The sequence below is a fragment of the Oncorhynchus mykiss genome, chromosome 1, assembly GCF_057628025.1.
Source record: "Oncorhynchus mykiss isolate SJ-2025 chromosome 1, ASM5762802v1, whole genome shotgun sequence".
In the NCBI taxonomy this organism is placed as follows: Eukaryota; Metazoa; Chordata; class Actinopteri; order Salmoniformes; family Salmonidae; genus Oncorhynchus; species Oncorhynchus mykiss.
In genome coordinates, this window is record NC_143022.1 from 65219082 (window position 1) to 65239131 (window position 20050).

A 20050-nucleotide genomic window follows, 5' to 3' on the forward strand; every position below is an offset into this window, starting at 1 on the left:
TGTGTGGCCTCCACGTGCCTGTATGACCTCCCTACAACTCCTGGGCATGCTCCTGATGAGGTGGCGGATAGTCTCCTGAGGGATCTCCTCCAAGACCTGGACTAAAGCATATGCCAACTCCTGGACAGTCTGTGCTCAATTGGATTCAGGTCTGGGGAACGGGCAGGCCAGTCCATAGCATCAATGCCTTCCACTTGCAGGAACTGCTGACACATTCCAGCCACATGAGGTCTAGCATTGTCTTGCATTAGGAGGAACCCAGGGCCAACCGCACCAGCATATGGTTTCACAAGGGGTCTGAGGATCTCATCTCGGTTACCTAATGGCAGTCAGGCTACCTCTGGCGAGCACATGAAGGGCTGTGCGGCCCCCACACCATGACTGACCCACCGCCAAACCGGTCATGCTGGAGGATGTTGCAGGCAGCAGAACGTTCTCCACGGCGTCTCCAGACTGTCATGTCTGTCACGTGCTCAGTGTGAACCTGCTTTCATCTGTGAAGAGCACAGGGCGCCAGTGGCGAATTTGCCAATCTTGGTGTTCTCTGGCAAATGCCAAACGTCCTGCACGGTGTTGGGCTGTAAGCACAACAGCCACCTGTGGATGTCGGGCCCTCATACCACCCTCATGGAGTCTGTTTCTGACCGTTTGAGCAGACATATGCACATTTGTGGCCTGCTGGAGGTCATTTTGCAGGGCTCTGGCAGTGCTCCTCCTGCTCCTCCTTGCACAAAGGCGGAGGTAGCGGTCCTGCTGCTGGGTTGTTGCCCTCCTACGGCCTCCTCCACGTCTCCTGATGTACTGGCCTGTCTCCTGGTAGCGCCTCCATGCTCTGGACACTACGCTGACAGACACAGCAAACCTTCTTGCCTCAGCTCGCATTGATGTGCCATCCTGGATGAGCTGCACTACCTGAGCCACTTGTGTGGGTTGTAGACTCCGTCTCATGCTACCACTAGAGTGAAAGGACCTCCAGCATTCAAAAGTGACCAAAACATCAGCCAGGAAGCATAGGAACTGAGAAGTGGTCTGCGGTTATCACCTGCAGAACCACTCCTTTATTGGAGGTGTCTTGCTAATTGCCTATAATTTCCACCTGTTGTCTATTCCATTTGCACAACAGCATGTGACATTTATTGTCAATCAGTGTTGCTTCCTAAGTGGACAGTTTGATTTCACAGAAGTGTGATTGACTTGGAGTTACATTGTGTTGTTTAAGTGTTCCCTTTATTTTTTTGAGCAGTGTATAATAGTGTATACTCTGCCCTAATTCAATTGGAAGTTCTCGTAATGCTTATTTGGAGTGTTATTTAAATTCTGTTTATCTGAAAGAACCATCAAATGTAGTTTTTGCTCTGTTTTTGCAGCAAAAACGGTTTACTTTGAATGGATATGATATATTTAACAAGAAGCTCAATTAAACGGAACTTGTGAAGTCAACATAACAAGAAGGCCTTGCTCCTTCATTTTCAAACATTCTCATTAGTGATCAATGTCATTTACATATTGACATTACATAAAAAAATGTTAGGCCTAAGTAAATTACACGCTAGACATTTAGAATCTATTTGGGTCTTTCTATAAACTACGGTACCAGTGAGAATTTCCTGCGGTGGACAACTTGTTACAGCTGTTAGTAAGTCATTGATAATAATCTGCAAAAAATGTCATGTGATTACATTAAGATATAGGGGAACATAGCCATGTTCAATCAAATTCATGCTGGTTTGACCAATCGGAATCTATGCTTCAGGACTGTTTTGATCACGCGGACTGGGAAATGTTCCGGGTTGCCTCTGAATAGTGTCAACACACTGACTCTGTGACTTGGTTCATCAGAAAGTCCATAGAGGATGTTGTTCCTACTGTGATGATTAAAACTAATCCAACCAACGTAAGGCAATCAAAGAGGCAAAACGGCAGTACAGGGACCAAAGTGGAGTCGCAATTCAACGGCTCAGACACAAGACGCATGTGGCAGAGACTCCAGACAATCATGGATTATAAAGGGAAAGCGAGGCCTCCCGAGTGGCGCAGTGGTCTAAGGCACTGCATTACAGTGCTAGCTGTGCCACTAGAGATCCTGGTTCAAGTCCATGCTCTGTCGCAGCCGGCCACGACTGGGAGACCCATGGGACTGCGCACAATTGGCCCAGCACGGCTCTCGACCTTCGCCTCTCCCGAGTCCGTACGGGAGTTGCAGTGATGGGACAAGACTGTAACTACCAATTGGATACCACGAAAAAGGGGTCAAAAATAAATAAATAAAGTGAAAACCAGCCATGTCGCGGACACCAATGCCTCACTCCTGGACAAGCTAAGCATCTACTTCGCCCACTTCGAGGAAAACAACACTTTAGCCGCTGACGTGGGCCCCCGCCGCTCACGAGGACTGTGTGCTCCCGATCTCCGTGACCGACGTGAGTAAGACATTCAAGCATCTTAACCTTCGCAAGGCTGCAGATCCAAACGGTATCCCAAGCCGCGTCCTCTGAAGTGTGCAGACCACCTGGCTGTAGTGTTTACGGACATATTCAATGTCTCCCTATGCCAGTCTGTTGTCCCCACTTGCTTCAATATGCCCACCATTGTTCCTGTACCCAAGAAAGTACACTTATCTAATGAGCAGTGTCCCGTATAAGGACCATATCACCTTACCCGACACCCTAGACTCAGTACGATTTGCATACTGCCCCAACAGATCCACGGATGACGCAATCACCATTACACTGAACACTTCTCAATTCAATCAACATTACAGTGCACAGTTCCCTATCCCACCTGGACAAGAGGAACACCTCAGCGTTCAACACCAAGCTCATCACTAAGCACAGGGCCCTGGGTCTGAGCCCCTCCCTGTGCAACTGGGTCCTTGACTTCCTGATGGGCTGACCCCAGGTGGTAAGGGTAGGCAACAACACCTCTGCCATGCTTATCCTCAACACGTGGGCCCCACAGTGGTGCGTGATCAGCTCCCTCCTGTACTCCCTGTTCACCCATGACTGCGTGGCTATGCACGTCTCCAACTCAATCATCAACTTTTCTGATGACACAACAGTGGTAGGCCTGATTACCAACAACGGTGAGACAGCCTACAGGGAGGAGGTGAGAGCCCTGGTGCAGTGGTGCCAGAATAACAACCTCTGCCTCAACATTATCAAGACAAAGGAGATGATTGTGGACTACAGGAAAAGCAGGACCGAGCACTCCCCCATTCTCATCGACGGGGCTGTGGTGGAGCAGGTTGAGAGCTTCAAGTTCCTTGGTGTCCACATCACCAACAAACTAGAATGGTCCAAACACACCAAGACAGTCGTGAAAAGGGCACGACAAAGCCTATTCCCCCTCAGGAAAGTAAAAAGATTTGGCATGGGCCCTCAGTCTCTCAAAAGGTTCTACAGCTGCAACATCGAGAGCATCCTGCCTGACTGGTTGCATCACTGCCTGGTACGGAAACGTCTCGGCCTCCGACTGCAAGGCACTACAGAGGGTAGTACGTATGGCCCAGTACCCCACTGGGGCTAAGCTGGCTGCCATCAAGAACCTCTACACCAGGTGGTGTCAGAGGAAGGTCCTAAAAAATTGTCAAAGATCCCAGTCACCCCAGTCATAGACTGTTCTCTCTACTACCGCATGGCAAGCGATACCGGAACACCATGTTTAGCACCAAAAGGCTTCTTTAACAGCTTTTACCCCCAAGCCATAAGTTTCCTGAACAGGTAATCAAATGGCTACCCGGACTATTTGCATCCCGCCCCCCCCAACCCGTTTTACGCTGCTGCTACTCTCTGTTATTATCTATGCATAGTCACTTTAACTATACATTCATGCACATACTACCTCAATTAGCCCGACTAACCGGCACATTGGCTACCCGGACTATCTGCTTTGTGTCCCACCACACGCCAACCCCTCTTACGCTACTGTTACTTTCTGTTTATCATATATGCATAGTCACTTTAACTATACATTCATGTACATACTACCTCAACTGGGCCGACCAACCAGTGCTCCCGCACATTGGCTACCCGGACTATCTGCATTGTGTCCCACCACACGCCAACCCCTCTTACGCTACTGCTACCCTCTGTTTATCATATATGCATATTCACTTTAACCATACCTACATGTACATACTACCTCAATTAGCCCGACTAACCGGTGCCTGTATATAGGCTTGCTACTGTTATAGCCTCACTAGTGTATATAGCCTCACTAATGTATATAGCCTTGCTACTATATATAGCCTCGCTACTGTTATTTCTCACTGTCTTTTTACTGTTGTTTTTATTTCTTTACTTATCTATTGTTCACCTAATACCTATTTTTTTACTTAAAAATTCCACTGTTGGTTAGGGCCTGTAAGTAAGCATTTCACTGTGCCTGTTGTATTCGGCACACACGACAAATAAACTTTGATTTGATTGTGAGTGTTAATATAGTGTGAGTGTGTGTATATGGTTGGTTTATATAGTCTAGTGTTATTTTATTAGGATCCCCATTAGTTGTTGCAAAAGCAGCAGCTACTCTTCCTCAGGTCCTCACAAAACATGAAACGTTACATAATACAGGACATTAATAGACAAGGACAGAACTACTTCTTTTTTTTTTTTTAAAGGCACATGTAGCCTACATATCAGTACATACACACAAACTGTCTAGGTCAAATAGTGAGTGTGCGTAGGGTCAGTGCAGATAGTCAATTAATGGTACCTGAACTATTTAGCAGTCTGGCTTTTTAGCAGTCTTATGGCTTGTGGGTAGAAGCTGTCCCTCGGCCTGTTGGGTTGAGAGCCGATGCTCCGATACTGTTTACTGGACGGTAAAAGAGTGAACAGTCTATGGCTTGGGTGGCTGGAGTGTCTGACACCGCCTGATATAGAGGTCCGGGTGGATGGGAGCTCGGGCCCAGTGATGTACTGGGCTGTCTGCACCACCCTCCGTAGCACCTTGTGGTCAAGGGCGATATATTTTCCATACCAAGCGGTGATGTAGCCAGTCAAGATGTTCTCAATGGTGCAACTGAGGATACGAGAGCCCATGCCAAATCTTTTCAGTCTCTTTACGACCCGCTGTGTGGGTGTATGTGGACTATGTTAGGTATTTAGTGATGTGGACGACCCGCATCACAACAGCCCCGTCGATCTGGATCGTGCTCTCCCCTCTTTCCTCCTATAGTCCACAATCAGCTCCTTGGTCTTACTGACGTTGATGCAGAGGTTGTTGTCCTGTTGGCACACTACTAAGACCAACTCCTACCGCCGTCGTGTCATCAGCAGACTTGATGGTGGTGTTGGAGTCGTGGGTGAACAGGTAGTACAGGAGGGGACTAAGCACACACCCCTGAGGGTCCCCCATGTTGAGGGTCAGCGTGGCGGAGGTGTTGTTGCCTACCCTCACCACCTGGGGCCGGCCTGTCAGAAAGTCCAGGATCCAGTTGCAGATGGAGGGGTTCAGTCCCTGGGTCCCGAGCTTGGAGGGGACTATGGTGTTGGTCGCTGAACAGTAGTCTGTGAACAGTATTCTCAGTTATTTCCCCTCTTGTCCAGGTGGGAGAGGGTTGTGTGAAGTGCAATTAGATTGCGTCATCTGTGGATCTGTTCGGGCAGAATGCGAATTGGAGTGGGTTTAGGGGGTCTTGAACGGTGGTATTGATGTGTGTCATGACCAGCCTTTCAAAGCACTTCATAATTACAGATGTGAGTGCCACAGGGAGATAGCCATTTAGGCAGGTTACCTTGGAGCTCTTGGGAAGAGGGACAATGGTGGTCAGCTTGAAACATGTTGGGATTACAGAGTGGGACAAGGATAGATTGAAAATATCTGTGGAGACATTTGCCAGCTGGTCTGCACATGCTTTGAGAACGTGCCCTGTTATTCCATCAAACCCGGCAGCCTTGTGATTTCTTAACCTGTTTAAATATTTTGCTCACATCGGCCACGGAGCGCTAGATCACACAGTCATCCTTAACAACAGGGGCTTTCACGCAAGTCACAGTGTTAAATTCTTGGAATCGAGCATAAGGCATTTAGCTCGTTTGGTAGTTCTGCATCACAGGGCAACTCATGGCTGGGTTTCCCATTGTAATGCGTTATTGTCTGCAAGCCCTGCCACATACAGTGGGGCAAAAAAGTATTTAGTCAGCCACCAATTGTGCAAGTTCTCCCACTTAAAAAGATGAGAGGCCTGTAATTTTCATCATAGGTACACTTCAACTATGACAGACAAAATGAGAAAAAAAAATCCAGAAAATCACATTGTAGGATTTTTAATGGATTTATTTCCAAATTATGGTGGAAAATACGTATTTGGTCACCTACATACAAGCAGGATTTCTGGCTCTCACAGACCTGTAACTTCTTCTTTAAGAGGCTCCTCTGTCCTCCACTCGTTACCTGTATTAATGGCACCTGTTTGAACTTGTTATCAGTATAAAAGACACCTGTCCACAACCTCAAACAGTCACACTCCAAACTCCACTATGGCCAAGACCAAAGAGCTGTCAAAGGACACCAGAAACAAAATTGTAGACTTACACCAGGCTGGGAAGACTGAATCTGCAATAGGTAAGCAGCTTGGTTTGAAGAAATCAACTGTGGGAGCAATTATTAGGAAATGGAAGACATACAAGACCACTGATGATCTGGGGCTCCACGCAAGATCTCACCCTGTGGGGTCAAAATGATCACAAGAACGGTGAGCAAAAATTCCAGAACCACACGGGGGGACCTAGTGAATGACCTGCAGAGAGCTGGGACCAAAGTAACAAAGCCTACCATCAGTAACACACTACGCCGCCAGGGACTCAAATCCTGCAGTACCAGACGTGTCCTCCTGCTTAAGCCAGTCCAGGCCTGTCTGAAGTTTGCTAGAGAGCATTTGGATGATCCAGAAGAAGATTGGGAGAATGTCATATGGTCAGGTGAAACCAAAATATAACGTTTTGGTAAAAACTCAACTCGTCGTGTTTGGAGGACAAAGAATGCTGAGTTGCATCCAAAGAACACCATACCTACTGTGAAGCATGGGGGTGGAAACATCATGCTTTGGGGCTGTTTTTCTGCAAAGGGACCAGGACGACTGATCCGTGTAAAGGAAAGAATGAATGGGGCCATTTATCGTGAGATTTTGAGTGAAAACCTCCTTCCATCAGCAAGGGCATTGAAGATGAAACGCGGCTGGGTCTTTCAGCATGACAATGATCCCAAACACACCACCGGGGTAACGAAGGAGTGGCTTCGTAAGAAGCATTTCAAGGTCCTGGAGTGGCCTAGTCAGTCTCCAGATCTCAACCCCATAGAAAATCTTTGGAGGGAGTTGAAAGTCCGTGTTGCCCAGCAACAGCCCCAAAACATCACTGCTCTAGAGGAGATCTGCATGGAGGAATGGGCCAAAATACCAGCAACAGTGTGCGAAAACCTTGTGAAGACTTACAGAAAACGTTTGACCTCTGTCATGGCCAACAAAGGGTATATAACAAAGTATTGAGAAACTTTTGTTATTGACCAAATACTTATTTTCCACCATAATTTGCAAATAAATCCATTAAAAATCCTACAATGTGATTTTCTGGATTTTTTTCCCTCATTTTGTCTGTCATAGTTGAAGTGTACCTAGGATGAAAATTACAGGCCTCTCTCATCTTTTTAAGTGGCAGAAATTGCACAATTGGTGGCTTACTAAATACTTTTTTGCCCCACTGTACGTCGAGCGTCGGAACTGATGTAATAGGATATTGTCCTTTCACATTTTTAATGTCTCGTCGGAGGTTGTATTGGGCTTTCTTGTATGTGTCCATGTCCGTGTCCCGTTCCTTGTAAGCCGTTTGTTCTTTAGTCCAGCGCGGATATTGCCTGTAATCCATGGTTTTTGGTTTAGGTACGTTCTTGTAGTCACTGTGGGGACGACATCATCTATTTTTATTTGACCTTTATTTAACTAGGCAAGTCAGTTAAGAACAAATTCTTATTTTCAATGACGGGGGTTATCTGCCTGTTCAGAGGCAGAACGACAGATTTGTACCTTGTCAGCTCGGGTGTTTGAACTTGCAACCTTTCGGTTACTAGTTCAACGCTCTAACCACTAGGGTACCCTGCCGCCCCATGCACTTATTATGGTGTTGAATGCTGAGCTATAGTCGATGAACAGCATTCTTACATAGGTATACCTCTTTTCCAGATGGGATAGGGCAGTGCGATGGCAATATGCATCTTGACATTAGAATGAGGTAACACATTACTTGACATCCAGCGTCATAACCATGTCATAATATATCATAACATCTGACATAATTTGTCATAACCTATCATAATATGGTCATCACTGTCATGGCCCATAAATTTACACCTGTTGTGACATATGTTATTTTATGGCTGGTTATGACACTTACACAGGAGTGTCAATACCCACATGGATTCAAGCGTGTTTTTTCCCTGACAGATGTTTCCTTCCTTTTGTTGTTGTTGTAATACATTCTTTACAGTCATGTTTTTTCCATCACATTTTAAATAACTTGTAGACTCCAACACCATCATTAAGTTTGCTGGCCACACAACAGTGGTATGCCTGATCACCGACAGTGATGAGACAGCCTATAGGAAGGAGGTCAGAGAACTGGCAGTGTGGTGCCAGGACAACAACCTCTCCCTCAATGTGAGCAAGACAAAGGAGCTGATCGTGGACTACAGGAAAAGGCGGGCCGAACAGGTCCCCATTAACACCGACGGGGTTGTAGTGGAGCGGGTAGAGAGTTTCAAGTTCCTTGGTGTCCACATCACCAACGAACTATCATGGTCCAAACGTACCAAGACAGTCGTGAAAAGGGCACAACAAAACCTTTTCCCCCCAGGAGACTGAAAAGTTTTGGCATGGGTCCCCAGATCCTCAAAGGGTTCTACAGCTGCACCATCGAGAGCATCCTGACCGGTTGCATCACCGCCTGGTATGGCAACTGCTCGTCATCTGCTCGCCTCGTAAGGCGCTAAAGAGGGTAGTGTGAATGGCCCAGTACATCACTGGGGCATAGCTTCCTGCCATCCAGGACCTATATAATAGGCGGTGTCAGAGGAAAGCCCATAAAATTGTCAGAGACTCCAGTCACCCAAATCATAGACTGTTTTCTCTGCTGCCGCATGGCAAGCGGTACCAGAGCACCAAGTGTAGGACCAACAGGCTCCTCAACAGCTTCTACCCCTTAGTCATAAGACAGCTGAACAATTAATTAAATTGCTACCAGACAATTTACATTGACCCCCCCTTCCTTTTGTACACTGCTGCTACTCGCTGTTTATTATCTATGCATAGTCACTTCACGCCACCTACATGTACAAATTACCTAACCTGTACCCCCGCACACTGGCTCGGTACCGGTGCCCCCTGTATATAACCTCATTATTGTTATTCTTATTGTGTTACTTTTTTCTTATTACTTTTTATTTTAGTCTACTTGGTAAATATTTTCTTAACTCTTCTTGAACTGCATTGTTGGTTAAGGACTTGTAAGTAAACATTTCACGGTAAAGTCTACACTTGTTGCATTCGGCGCATGTGACAAATAAAGTTTGATTTGATTGGGCTAGTTGCATGTCTGACATCAACGTGTGCGCAATTACAATGGTCATTTAAGATGGTACATTTCAGACAGTTTCATATAACATGGACTACTTGTCAACAGTGTGTTTATGGTATAATGGAATGTTTTGCCTTGTGTGGTAGGTTTTGTGGGTTTTGACACTGTCATAACCAGCCATAAAACCAGCCATATTTTTCACAACCGGTCTAAATATGTGTCATGACAGTGTTATGACCATGTTATGTCAGGTGTTTTGACGTATTATGACATGGTTTTGACCGTGTCATAACGTGTCATGGCGCTGGGTGTCAAGTGTTACCTAGAATGACAAGATAGTAGCCTAGAGGGCATTATTCACAATATGAACTGGTGATCAGGTTATGAAATGACATGACAAATACATTTTGGTGTCCATTTTACTCTACTCCTGCAATTTTAAAGGATATAACTCCTCGTCCTAGGTCTATGCTGTTGTTAGGCAAAGTGATTTGCCAATTTGGCATATTCACTTTTATTCCTGTCAGTACACATGTGGAACTGCATTTATAAAAATAATGTTTTAACCATTTTGAAATGTTGATCCCAATGTCACACATTGAAAACCCGTTTACAACCTATTTTATTTGGAACATGAACATTGCCACTTTGCCTGCAAGTAGACCACTGTAAAGTTGTGGTAGAGGTAGATTTTATTATTTGTTTTTCTGTAATTATTACTATATTGCCATATCATTATTAGGCTCAGCTTGCTGTCTTTGTCCAAATTAATTTGAGGGATGAGTATAAACAACCGGAGTCCTTGAATCATTCGATTGAAGATGCTTCCGAGAGGGCTCCCCCCTAATTTAAAATGGTCTTGCTTTCTTTCATGTGTTCTGTGAAATTATTGACGAAATGATCTTAACTCTACTTCTTTGGATAGTCTCCTTTTTTTTTTGGGAGAACCACCCCTGCCATCAGTAACCAGGGGCATCTTTGCTCCCTCCTCTGCTCCAGCCTGTAATGGAAATGTGTAATTAAAGAGTCACATTTATGTTTGGTAATCTCCAGTAGCATTTTTTGAAGATTTCCCCACTAATATCCAATCAAAAAGGTTTTCATTTGTGAAGGAAAATCTACATATTTGTAGTAATAGCAATCATATTAAAAGTAAGGCCCGGGGGACTTTTTGAAGTTACTCTTTGATTTCCCTCCCCCCCTTTTCTATTTCTAAATCACTACATTTTCCCCTTCTCTCCAGTCCAGCTTAGAAAAGAGCATAGAGAGCGCCATCGCTGAAGGGGACTTTGGGAAGGCGGAGGAGATGAGCGACAGACTCGCCACTCGAGAGGTATGTTGTACCGATAAGAGATCTTTGGGGCGCTCCCGCTGTGACAAATTGAACTAATGGATCCGTGGCCATTTCTTCCTGCCAAGACATAGGGGAACAAAAACACACACAGGCACCCGCAATTGAGAAGTCCTGCAGCCCTTTCCCATTGAGTTAATGGAAAGCCCTCCCCCTTAGTTTTGGAGTTCGACAATGTCAAAAGCACTTTTGGCTCAGTTTTTTAATGAAGGGCTACATTGCTTTCAAGCCAACTGTTAAAACATTCTCAAGGTGCGAGTTTCATACCTTTGAAGTGCACACGTCCCTAAATGCACTGCCTGCAGTTTCGAAACCACTCGTCTTGGCAGGCATCGGGGATCAAGCGGTTTGAAGCTAATTTAGCAGAAAAAGTTGCCCACACACCCATAATTGCGCTTAAGAAGACATCGCTACTACTTTTCATAGTTGCCGATTGCAGTATGTTCAATTGTCACAACTTGAATTGTATTAAGTGAGAGATGTGATGCTCTTATAGAAGCACTGATATTAATGATACTTTTGAAAAACTAGATTTACTTTTGAATTCAGAAAGGATGTTTGGGGAATTTTTTGTTGTTGTTGACACTTCTCTGTTTTCTCAATGACATTTAAATCAGCGTTGAAAAAAGGCGCAAGTTTAAGTTTGTTCCGCCTGAGCGAATCTGACCACAAGTCAGAGACCACTATGATGACACACCAAATGTGGTTGATGGATTGCGGGAAAAGAGCAGGAATGGGCTTTTGTAGGCTACAGTCCAAGCCAATAGTGCGACTGTTGTCGGCATCCAAAGGTTATCCAATTTTAATAAACACTTGGAGGTAAAGGATGACAGCAGTGGTGTAGTTTACAGCAATACAGATATAACTTGTTATTGATATCTACACAGCGCATTGATGTGAATCACACTGCTGCTCTCTCATTTAGCTATTTGCGCCTTACAGATTGTGGTTGTTGTGGATGGCTGTTCACAAATCTCAATGTGTATTTGAACACAATAATGGTTGAATTCAAGAAGTTTAAGCTGCCTATCAAGCTGCCTATCAATATTTTTGTAACTGATGGACAACCTGTGAAAAATGCGCTCTTGCAACAGCTGTATAGTGTGGATCCCAGCCAGTGGAATAAAAGTGGGGCTTTTGTTGTTCAATCTAATTGATACTGATGACAAAATATCCATAGGCCTAAAGGACATGTGCTCAAACTTGCACAAGTTGACTTAAAGGGACAATCTGTAGTCGCTACATCCATTTTTGGAATTATAAATTTTTATATAATAATATATACTACTGTTCAAAAGTTTGGGGTCACTTAGAAATGTCCTTGTTTTTTAAAGAAATGCAAAAAAATGTCCATTAAAATAGCATTGTTAATGTTGTAAATGACTATTGTAGCTTAACACGGCAGATTTTTAATGGAATATCTGCATAGGCGTACAGAGGCCCATTATCAGCAACCATCAATCCTGTGTTCCAATGGCACGTTGTGTTAGCTAATCCAAGTTTATCATTTTAAAAGGCGAAATGATCATCGGAATTGCAATTGTGTTAGCACAGCTGAAAACTGCTGTTCTGATTAAAGAAGCAATAAAACTGGTCTTCTTTAGACTAGTTGAGTATCTGGAGCATCAGCATTTGTGGGTTCGATTACAGGCTCAAAATGGCCAGAAACAAAGACCTTTCTTCTGAAACTCGTCAGTCTATTATTTTTCTGAGAAATGAAGGCTATTCAATGTGAGAAATTTCCAAGAAGCTGAAGATCTCGTACAACGCTGTGTACTTCTCACTTCATCATGGTTACTACATGATTCTATATGTGATATGTCATAGTTTTGATGTCTTCACTATTATTCTACAATGCAGAAAATTGTAAAAATAAAGAAAAATCCTTGAATGAGTAGGTGTCCAAACTTTTGACTGGTAGTGTGTATATATCCATTGATTCTTGAAGAATGTAACTTATAAATTCCTCATGTGCCTAGTTCAACTGTCACACTCCATGAGAACCCAAAATATAAGCTCAATCAGTCCTCCATGACAACAGAGTAGAGCTGGCTAATAAGTCCTTAGATTTAGGGTCATGCTCAGGTAAAACAATTTGGCTAATCTATACTTCCATATTTCCAAGTCCTGTTCTTGAAGATCAAGGTGTATAACATTGATTGGAATGACTAGAATTCTGTTAACTTTGGTTTTTAATGTAAAGATATAATTGAATCTTATTATTATATGTAGTAGAGAGAGAGTGATGGGTTAGGAGAAGCCTACATAACCAACCCATAAAGTAAAATTTAACATCATATGGCCAGCTATGTAAACTTTAACATTGATTTATCCTGCAATAGATGTTGTTCAATTTGTAACATTTCTGTCTTCTAATGCCTCTTAAGTGGAAAGTAGGCAGGAATTTCAGCGCGATCTGCGTCAGAAATAGAAAGGAGTTCTATTTTAGCCCTTGGCAACGCAGACACTCATTGGCTCAATAATTGAATAACATGGATTTCTAAATGTATTTTGCGACGTGTCTGGTCTGGTTGGCATGTTAATCCACATGTTGTTGTGTTACAGCCGGAATTCAAAATGGATGATTTAAATATTTAAAACATGTGTTTTCACTTTGTCATTATGGGGTATTGTGTGTAGCTGGGTAAATAAATTGAAAAATGAAATAAAAAATATGTCATTTACATAAGCATTCACACAGCAATTTCAGCTGTGAGTCTTTCTGGGTAAGTCTCTAAGAGCTTTCCACACTTGGATTGTTCAACATGAATTTATTATTTTCAAAATTCTTCAAGCTCTGTCAAATTGGTTGTTGATCATTCCTAGACAACCATTTTCAGGTCTTGCCATAGATTTTGAAGTAGATTTAAGTCAAAACTGTAACTCGGCCACTCAGGAATATTCACTGTCTTCTTGGTAAGCAACTCCAGTGTAGATTTGGCCTCGTGTTTTAGGTTATTGTCTTGCTGAAAGGTGAATTCATCTCCCAGTGTCTGGTGGAAAGCAGACTGATCCAGGATTTTGCCTGTGCTTAGCTCGTTTCTGTTTCTTTTTTTATCCTGAAAAACTCCCCAGTCCTTAACGATTACAAGTAGTGATGCACCGATATGACATTTTTGGCCGATATCTGATATTTTCCTTGCCCAAAAATAACGATACTGATGACTGATATTATATTTTTTGTGTCCTTTTAAACATTCTAGTACAGTTAAATAGTTAACACACACATGTACGTAGCGGTCTAAGGCACTGCAGCTCCGTGCAAGAGGCGTCACTGCAGTCCCTGGTTCGAATCTAGGCTGTATCACATCCGGCTGTGATTTGGATCCCATAGGGCGGCGCACAATTGGCCCAGCGTCGTCCGGGTTTGGCCGGGGTAGGCCGCCATTGTAAATAAGAATTTGGTCATAACTGCCTTGCCTAGTTAAATAAAGGTTACACACACACACACACACACACACACACACACACTGACCAAAAAGTTATTTTGTTGGCATTTACGTATGTCCCCATTACCAGTAAAACATCATCAAAACCTATTTCTTTCACTTACTTGCTGTGCTGTTTCGTTGTTCAGTCGTTTCATTCTCAACCAGGATTTCATCATACATGTCAAGCAGTGAAGTTTCAGCTCTGTTAGTCAGTTGTTCGAATGGAGCTTGCTAGTGTGCCCATGCTCAGACTCAGCATGTTCATGGGGCATATGTCACTGGTCCAAATGTCAGTCGTGAAGGTTAGTAGCAGTGATGCTATTACTGTGTAACTCCGGTAGGGCAACAGCTGAAAAATAGCGCACTTGGTAGTGTGTATCGGTGCTTGAACAGTCGGCGAAAGCCAACATCACCCACGACAGAGAACGGTTGATTGTCAAGGGAAATGAATTCCATTATCTTGGCTTTAATGGATTTCACCTTTCAGTTTTCTCGCTGAAATGTTCTTACTCTTTCAAATGAATGCTCACCTTGTTGACTGCTCGACCCACACAGCAGACATTGTGGGCTAGGTTAGGAATGCTGTGTTGCACGTGTAGCTACACATGTACCTACGTTATATAGGTATGCACGTCATCTTTGACATCGGTTTTGCACATCAGCGTTAAACTAAACATCGGGCCGATGTCAATGTTGGCATTTTTAGCTAATATCGGCCGATTCTTCACCGATATATCGTGCATCCCTAATTACAAGCATACCTATAACATGATGCAACCACCACTATGCTTCAGTAATGTGTTGTATTGGATTTGCCCTATACATAACACTGTATTCAGGACAAAAAGTGAATTGCTTTGATACATTTGTTTTAGTATTACTTTAGTGCCTTGTCGCAAACCGGATGTTTTGGAAGATTTGTATTATGTACAGGCTTCCTCCTTTTCACTCTGCCAATTAGGTTAGTATTATGGAGTATCTACAATGTTGTTGATCCATCCTCAGTTTTATCCCATCTCCCATTATTTCATAAAGGTCAAATAAAAAAATTGCCATTGAACTCCAACTGTTTTAAAGTCACCATTGGGCTCAGGGTGAAATCCCTGAGCAGTTTCCTTCCTCCCCAGCAGCTGAGTTAGGAAGGAAGCCTGTATCTTTGTAGTGACTGGGTGTATTGATACACCATCCAACATGTAATAACTTCACCATGCTAAAAGGGATATTCAATGTCTGTTTATTGTTATTTTTACCCACCTACCAATAGGTACCCTTCTTGGTGAGGCATTGAGAACCCTACCTGGTCTTTTGGTTGAATCTGTGTTTTGAAATTCACTGCTCGAATGAGGGACCTTACAATTATCTGTATGTGTTGGGTACATAGATGAGGTAGTCATTCAACAATCTTGTTAAACACTATTATTGCACACCGAGTGAGTTCATGCAACTTATTATTATTATTACTCCTGAAGTTATTTAGGCTTGCCATAACAAAGGGATTGAATCCTTTCCATTTTTATTCATTTGTAAACATTTTGAAAAACATAATTCCACGTTGACATTATGGGGTATTGTGTGTAGGCCAGTGACGAAGGAAAAATCTAAATTGAATCCGTTTTCAATTCAGTCTGTAACACAACAACATGTGGGAAAAGTAAAGGGGTGTGAATACTTGCTGGAGGCACCGTACCTAAAGCTTTGTTCAGGTAAACATTTGAACTTCAACAAAAGTTAGGCCCTGCACGCAAATCGTGATGCTTTTTGTACTCTATCAAACATTAACCTGGTTGTCTATTAAAAATGTTGAAGAGGGACACGCGCAGTAAGGGATTTGATTTTACATGCAAGCAGACTGTTTGTTGAAGGCTGATTCTTGTACCCAGCATAATATAAAACGGACTATAAAATACGATAATGCAAGTGGTCAAAGTAAAGATTAGAAAAATTGAATGACTTGCTTTGTTGATGAGAACGTGGCACCTGTAGTTCCAGAAAGCCTCTTAGAGCACTAGTGGATTTGGGTAGAATTAGCGGAGGTTCTTCGCCTATCTGTCACCTCCCTTGTGGCTTGCCAGGAACATGAAGGATGGGCTTGACAGCAGTCTGGCAGCCATAGCTCACTCTGTAGCTGTGTTTACCTCATGATGAGAACAGTGAATTGACTGAAGTTTTGGGGGGACAAAGTATCAGAAGGAACTATCACGTACAACAGAATTGGTGAGACGGACTGTGTTCATTGTTCTGTATCACTTGTTTTTTTTATTAGGCCATTATTAGCCTGATGGAAATGTTTTCTACGTGATAATGAAAGCTGATGACAACTGACCTACAAATTCTACCTACTTCATACAGTACTGTGAGTGAGTAGGCCATTGATTGAGATTTCACCATTAATTCTACTGTAGTATGTTAACTATGTTGTACAGAAGTGGATACGGATGTGTAGGCTTGGGCGGTATCCAGATTATCGTACCTTCATACCGACCTTGTGCCATACCGGGATATTCGGTAATACTGGCAGAAGTACATGTAAAATCCCACATTGAATGCTCTATACACTCTCTGACCTAAACTATTTTCAGGACAGACAACCCAGCTCATAAAGTTATACACGTAACTCAAAAATGCTACTCATAGTTTGCTGCACGTACAAAACAAATATTACACAGCAAGGCTCTTGGTCCAGGAGGGGATTCTCAGCGTTACCGTCAAGCAAAACCCAATTTTTGAAAAAGCGAACTAGCTACTAAATGAGCGAATCAAATGCACAACTGCAGAGCATTTAGCACATTTTTAGACAGTTCACTTAATAGTTATAAGATATCTAGCCGGCAAAATCTTTGTTGTGAATTCCACACTCGAACTAGATCAACTGGGCGTGCTGCACAACAGTGAGTGACTCACAAGGCTCCAGTCTATCGTCGTTGTGTGCTTGTAAACAAACACCACGTGACTGGGTACTACTGGTAAGCTTCATAATAAATAATTATGTGACGGGTGAAATGAAGAACGCGATCTTTATCCCCTAACATATTGCACAAGTTCACTGCAGGTATTTGCTTAAAAAGTAGCTAAACAAATTCAAATGTATTAGACGGTATTGAAAAATGTGGCTATTTCCAAATACCCCTGTATATGGTATACCACCCAAGCCTACTGATGTTTTTCATGGTGGCAAAGGGAGGGTATATTACTGGTAACGTTTACCATTAAACTACCAGAATTGTTGTAACTTTCAAGTTTTGGAGGGAATTTTAGCACAGTGTCCTTTTTGGGTACTTCAAATTATCACAGGTGTCGATAATTATTTCTGGCTCTTTGTGTGGCCTTATCACATGTCAAATATATGAAATAATAAAGAAATCTAAATAGAAAGACAAAGCTGTAAAACATTATCCTAAATGTAAACCATCAACTTAATGAATACCACTGGTGTTTTAATGACTTTCAGCATAAAATATATTTTATATTTTTTTTATATAAAGGATATTTCTTTGTTGTTTTGGTGCCAAACTGGTGGCAGTTGTGAAAAAAGTCAATATTTGGAAGAGTTGCGGAGTTAATTAAACAATAATGTCAGTGTTGTCTCGATGTTTTTTAATTCATTAGGATATTTTCTCTTGAACCATATGGTCTATCCACTAGAAACTCATGGACAATATGGACACAGATATATATATATATATATTTTTTAAAGTACTATTTATGAATATATATTTGTTTTAAGTTATTCAAGTATAAATGACCTGTTAGTTACCGGTAGTTTTCCAACCCTACTTGTGTTACTGCTGCAATATCCCTTTTCAAATATGTTTTGCTCAGTCTCACTAGTGGATGTTGGACCAAATATACTGTATCTAAAAAAAAATTTTTTTAAAAGTGGATCAACTTGAGAGTAGTGTAGTTTTCTACAAGTGGCTGCAGGAAGTACCTAGGTTGCAGCTTCAATTCCTGCATTCGAACCGAAAGTCTACATGTAGCCGCCACTTTTAGCCAAAGCGGTTTACGTGGCCTTATTATTGATAAATAATGGCATGTGGTGTATGAAACAGGCTCTGGAGAAAAGTGCATCTAGGCGGAGAATTCTACACCCACATGTCTAATCTGCCTTGAGTTCAACTTCATTGCAATGATGTTTGAGTCACTGGTGTTGATTCAGGACAGTCCTATGGTGAAAAACATTTAGAGCATCAATATTCTCAACTGGGGCCAGAATCAATTTCAAGGTTATTATTGAAGAGACTCATTTGATACTGTATGTAATGGCTTATACGTTTCATTTGTTTACGGTCATAACACTTGAGAGACATTATGGCAGGCTTTTTAGTGCAGGGATAGGTTTTTAACACGGAAAGAACGGAAAAGGAATAGACAGCTGTGAAGTACTCAAGAGGGTGTGTCTGTCCCCCAAGGCGGTATTTGTAAAGAAAACCTAGTACACTGTGAACAACTATGTATCACAGCCTTTTCATACTCAATCTACCAGCATTGCACATACGTATCTCTTTGAACCACGGTGAAATGGCAGAAGATTGAAAGAAAGCCTGTCATAAGGTTCCTCTCAATAAGGGAATTGTTTGTTTGTTTTGAGCTTGCGCAATCAATTAATGTTTTTTTTTTGTTGTTGCCTTTGCTTTCTTCTTTTTAATCTGAATATGAAAACAATTTGGTAAAACCTATATTTTTTTTCTTTTTTTTTTTCTTTTTTTCTTTTTTTGAAGGCTCCTTACAAATTCTCTGATACATGCGCTTTCATCTGTCCGGTTGCTTTGAGATTGTGTTCTCATTAAAGTATATATTTAAATATATTCTCCAGAGGCTGCAAGTCTTTTGTTTTTAGTACCTTTTTCAAATATATTTAAAAAAAAAGTTATGTTCTTCTTTAAAGTTGGAAGTTAAGTATTAAGTCCAACAAAAAAAAGGTGATACAAAGCAATCGCTTTCCTTCATAGGTATCTGTTCATATTATTAACTGGTACCTTACTGAGACAGTTTCGAAGGAAGCCTTCAGTTTTCATCCCTAATACCTTATACATTTTAGAAAGCCGTTTACTCTTTTCTCACGTGCAGTTTTGTTTGTTGATCTTTTGCCGAGCCGTTCTTTTGTTGTTTCTCAAAGGCCGGCATAGAAGTCACAAAATACTAGGAATAGCTTCTGGTCCCTAAAGTACTTTTTAATATTAGTACAGTGTATTAAGTGGTGCATGTCTTCCAATAAGGCCACTTGCTACTCCATCCTTTGATTATTGAACATTATTTTACCCAGCTGTAGGTTACATATAATGTAATTAATTTCCCCAATTAGCATAATATTAAGTGCTATATATAACTCGCACACCCTTTTGTCAAGAGAGTTAATAGGATTCGGCAGCTCTATTTGAAAGATGAATTCCAGAAAGCATTCCTGGAAATGAAACGAAGGCTGTATTCGGCTACGACTGTAATTCAGTAGTACAGCATCTGCTCATAACAGCTCGTGGCTCCTTATAACTGCCTGCACAGGTTCATAAATGCCTAATGATTCATTCACAATGCGTTACCCACGTGGTTTAAAGAGTTTAACAGATTACCCCCAACCATAGCTGTAGGTAGGTTAAATAGCTATGCACTACTTAATCCAATGCTTATTGTAAATCACTGCCTCTTCAGCGGACATCCATCCTGCAACACTTGCTAATTTTCCCTCTCCTGTACAAACCAAG

The 20050-nt window shown here is 42.2% G+C and overlaps 1 protein-coding gene across 1 annotated transcript in view; it reads left to right on the plus strand.

Moving 5' to 3' along the window:
• fam204a (family with sequence similarity 204 member A) overlaps nt 1–20050 on the plus strand; it is a 32488-nt gene that overhangs the window by 2818 nt on the left and 9620 nt on the right. Inside the window, exon 5 of the mRNA XM_021607421.3 lies at nt 10813–10902. Within this exon, the coding sequence (XP_021463096.1) occupies nt 10813–10902 (90 nt within the window). The remainder of the gene's footprint in view (nt 1–10812; nt 10903–20050) is intronic.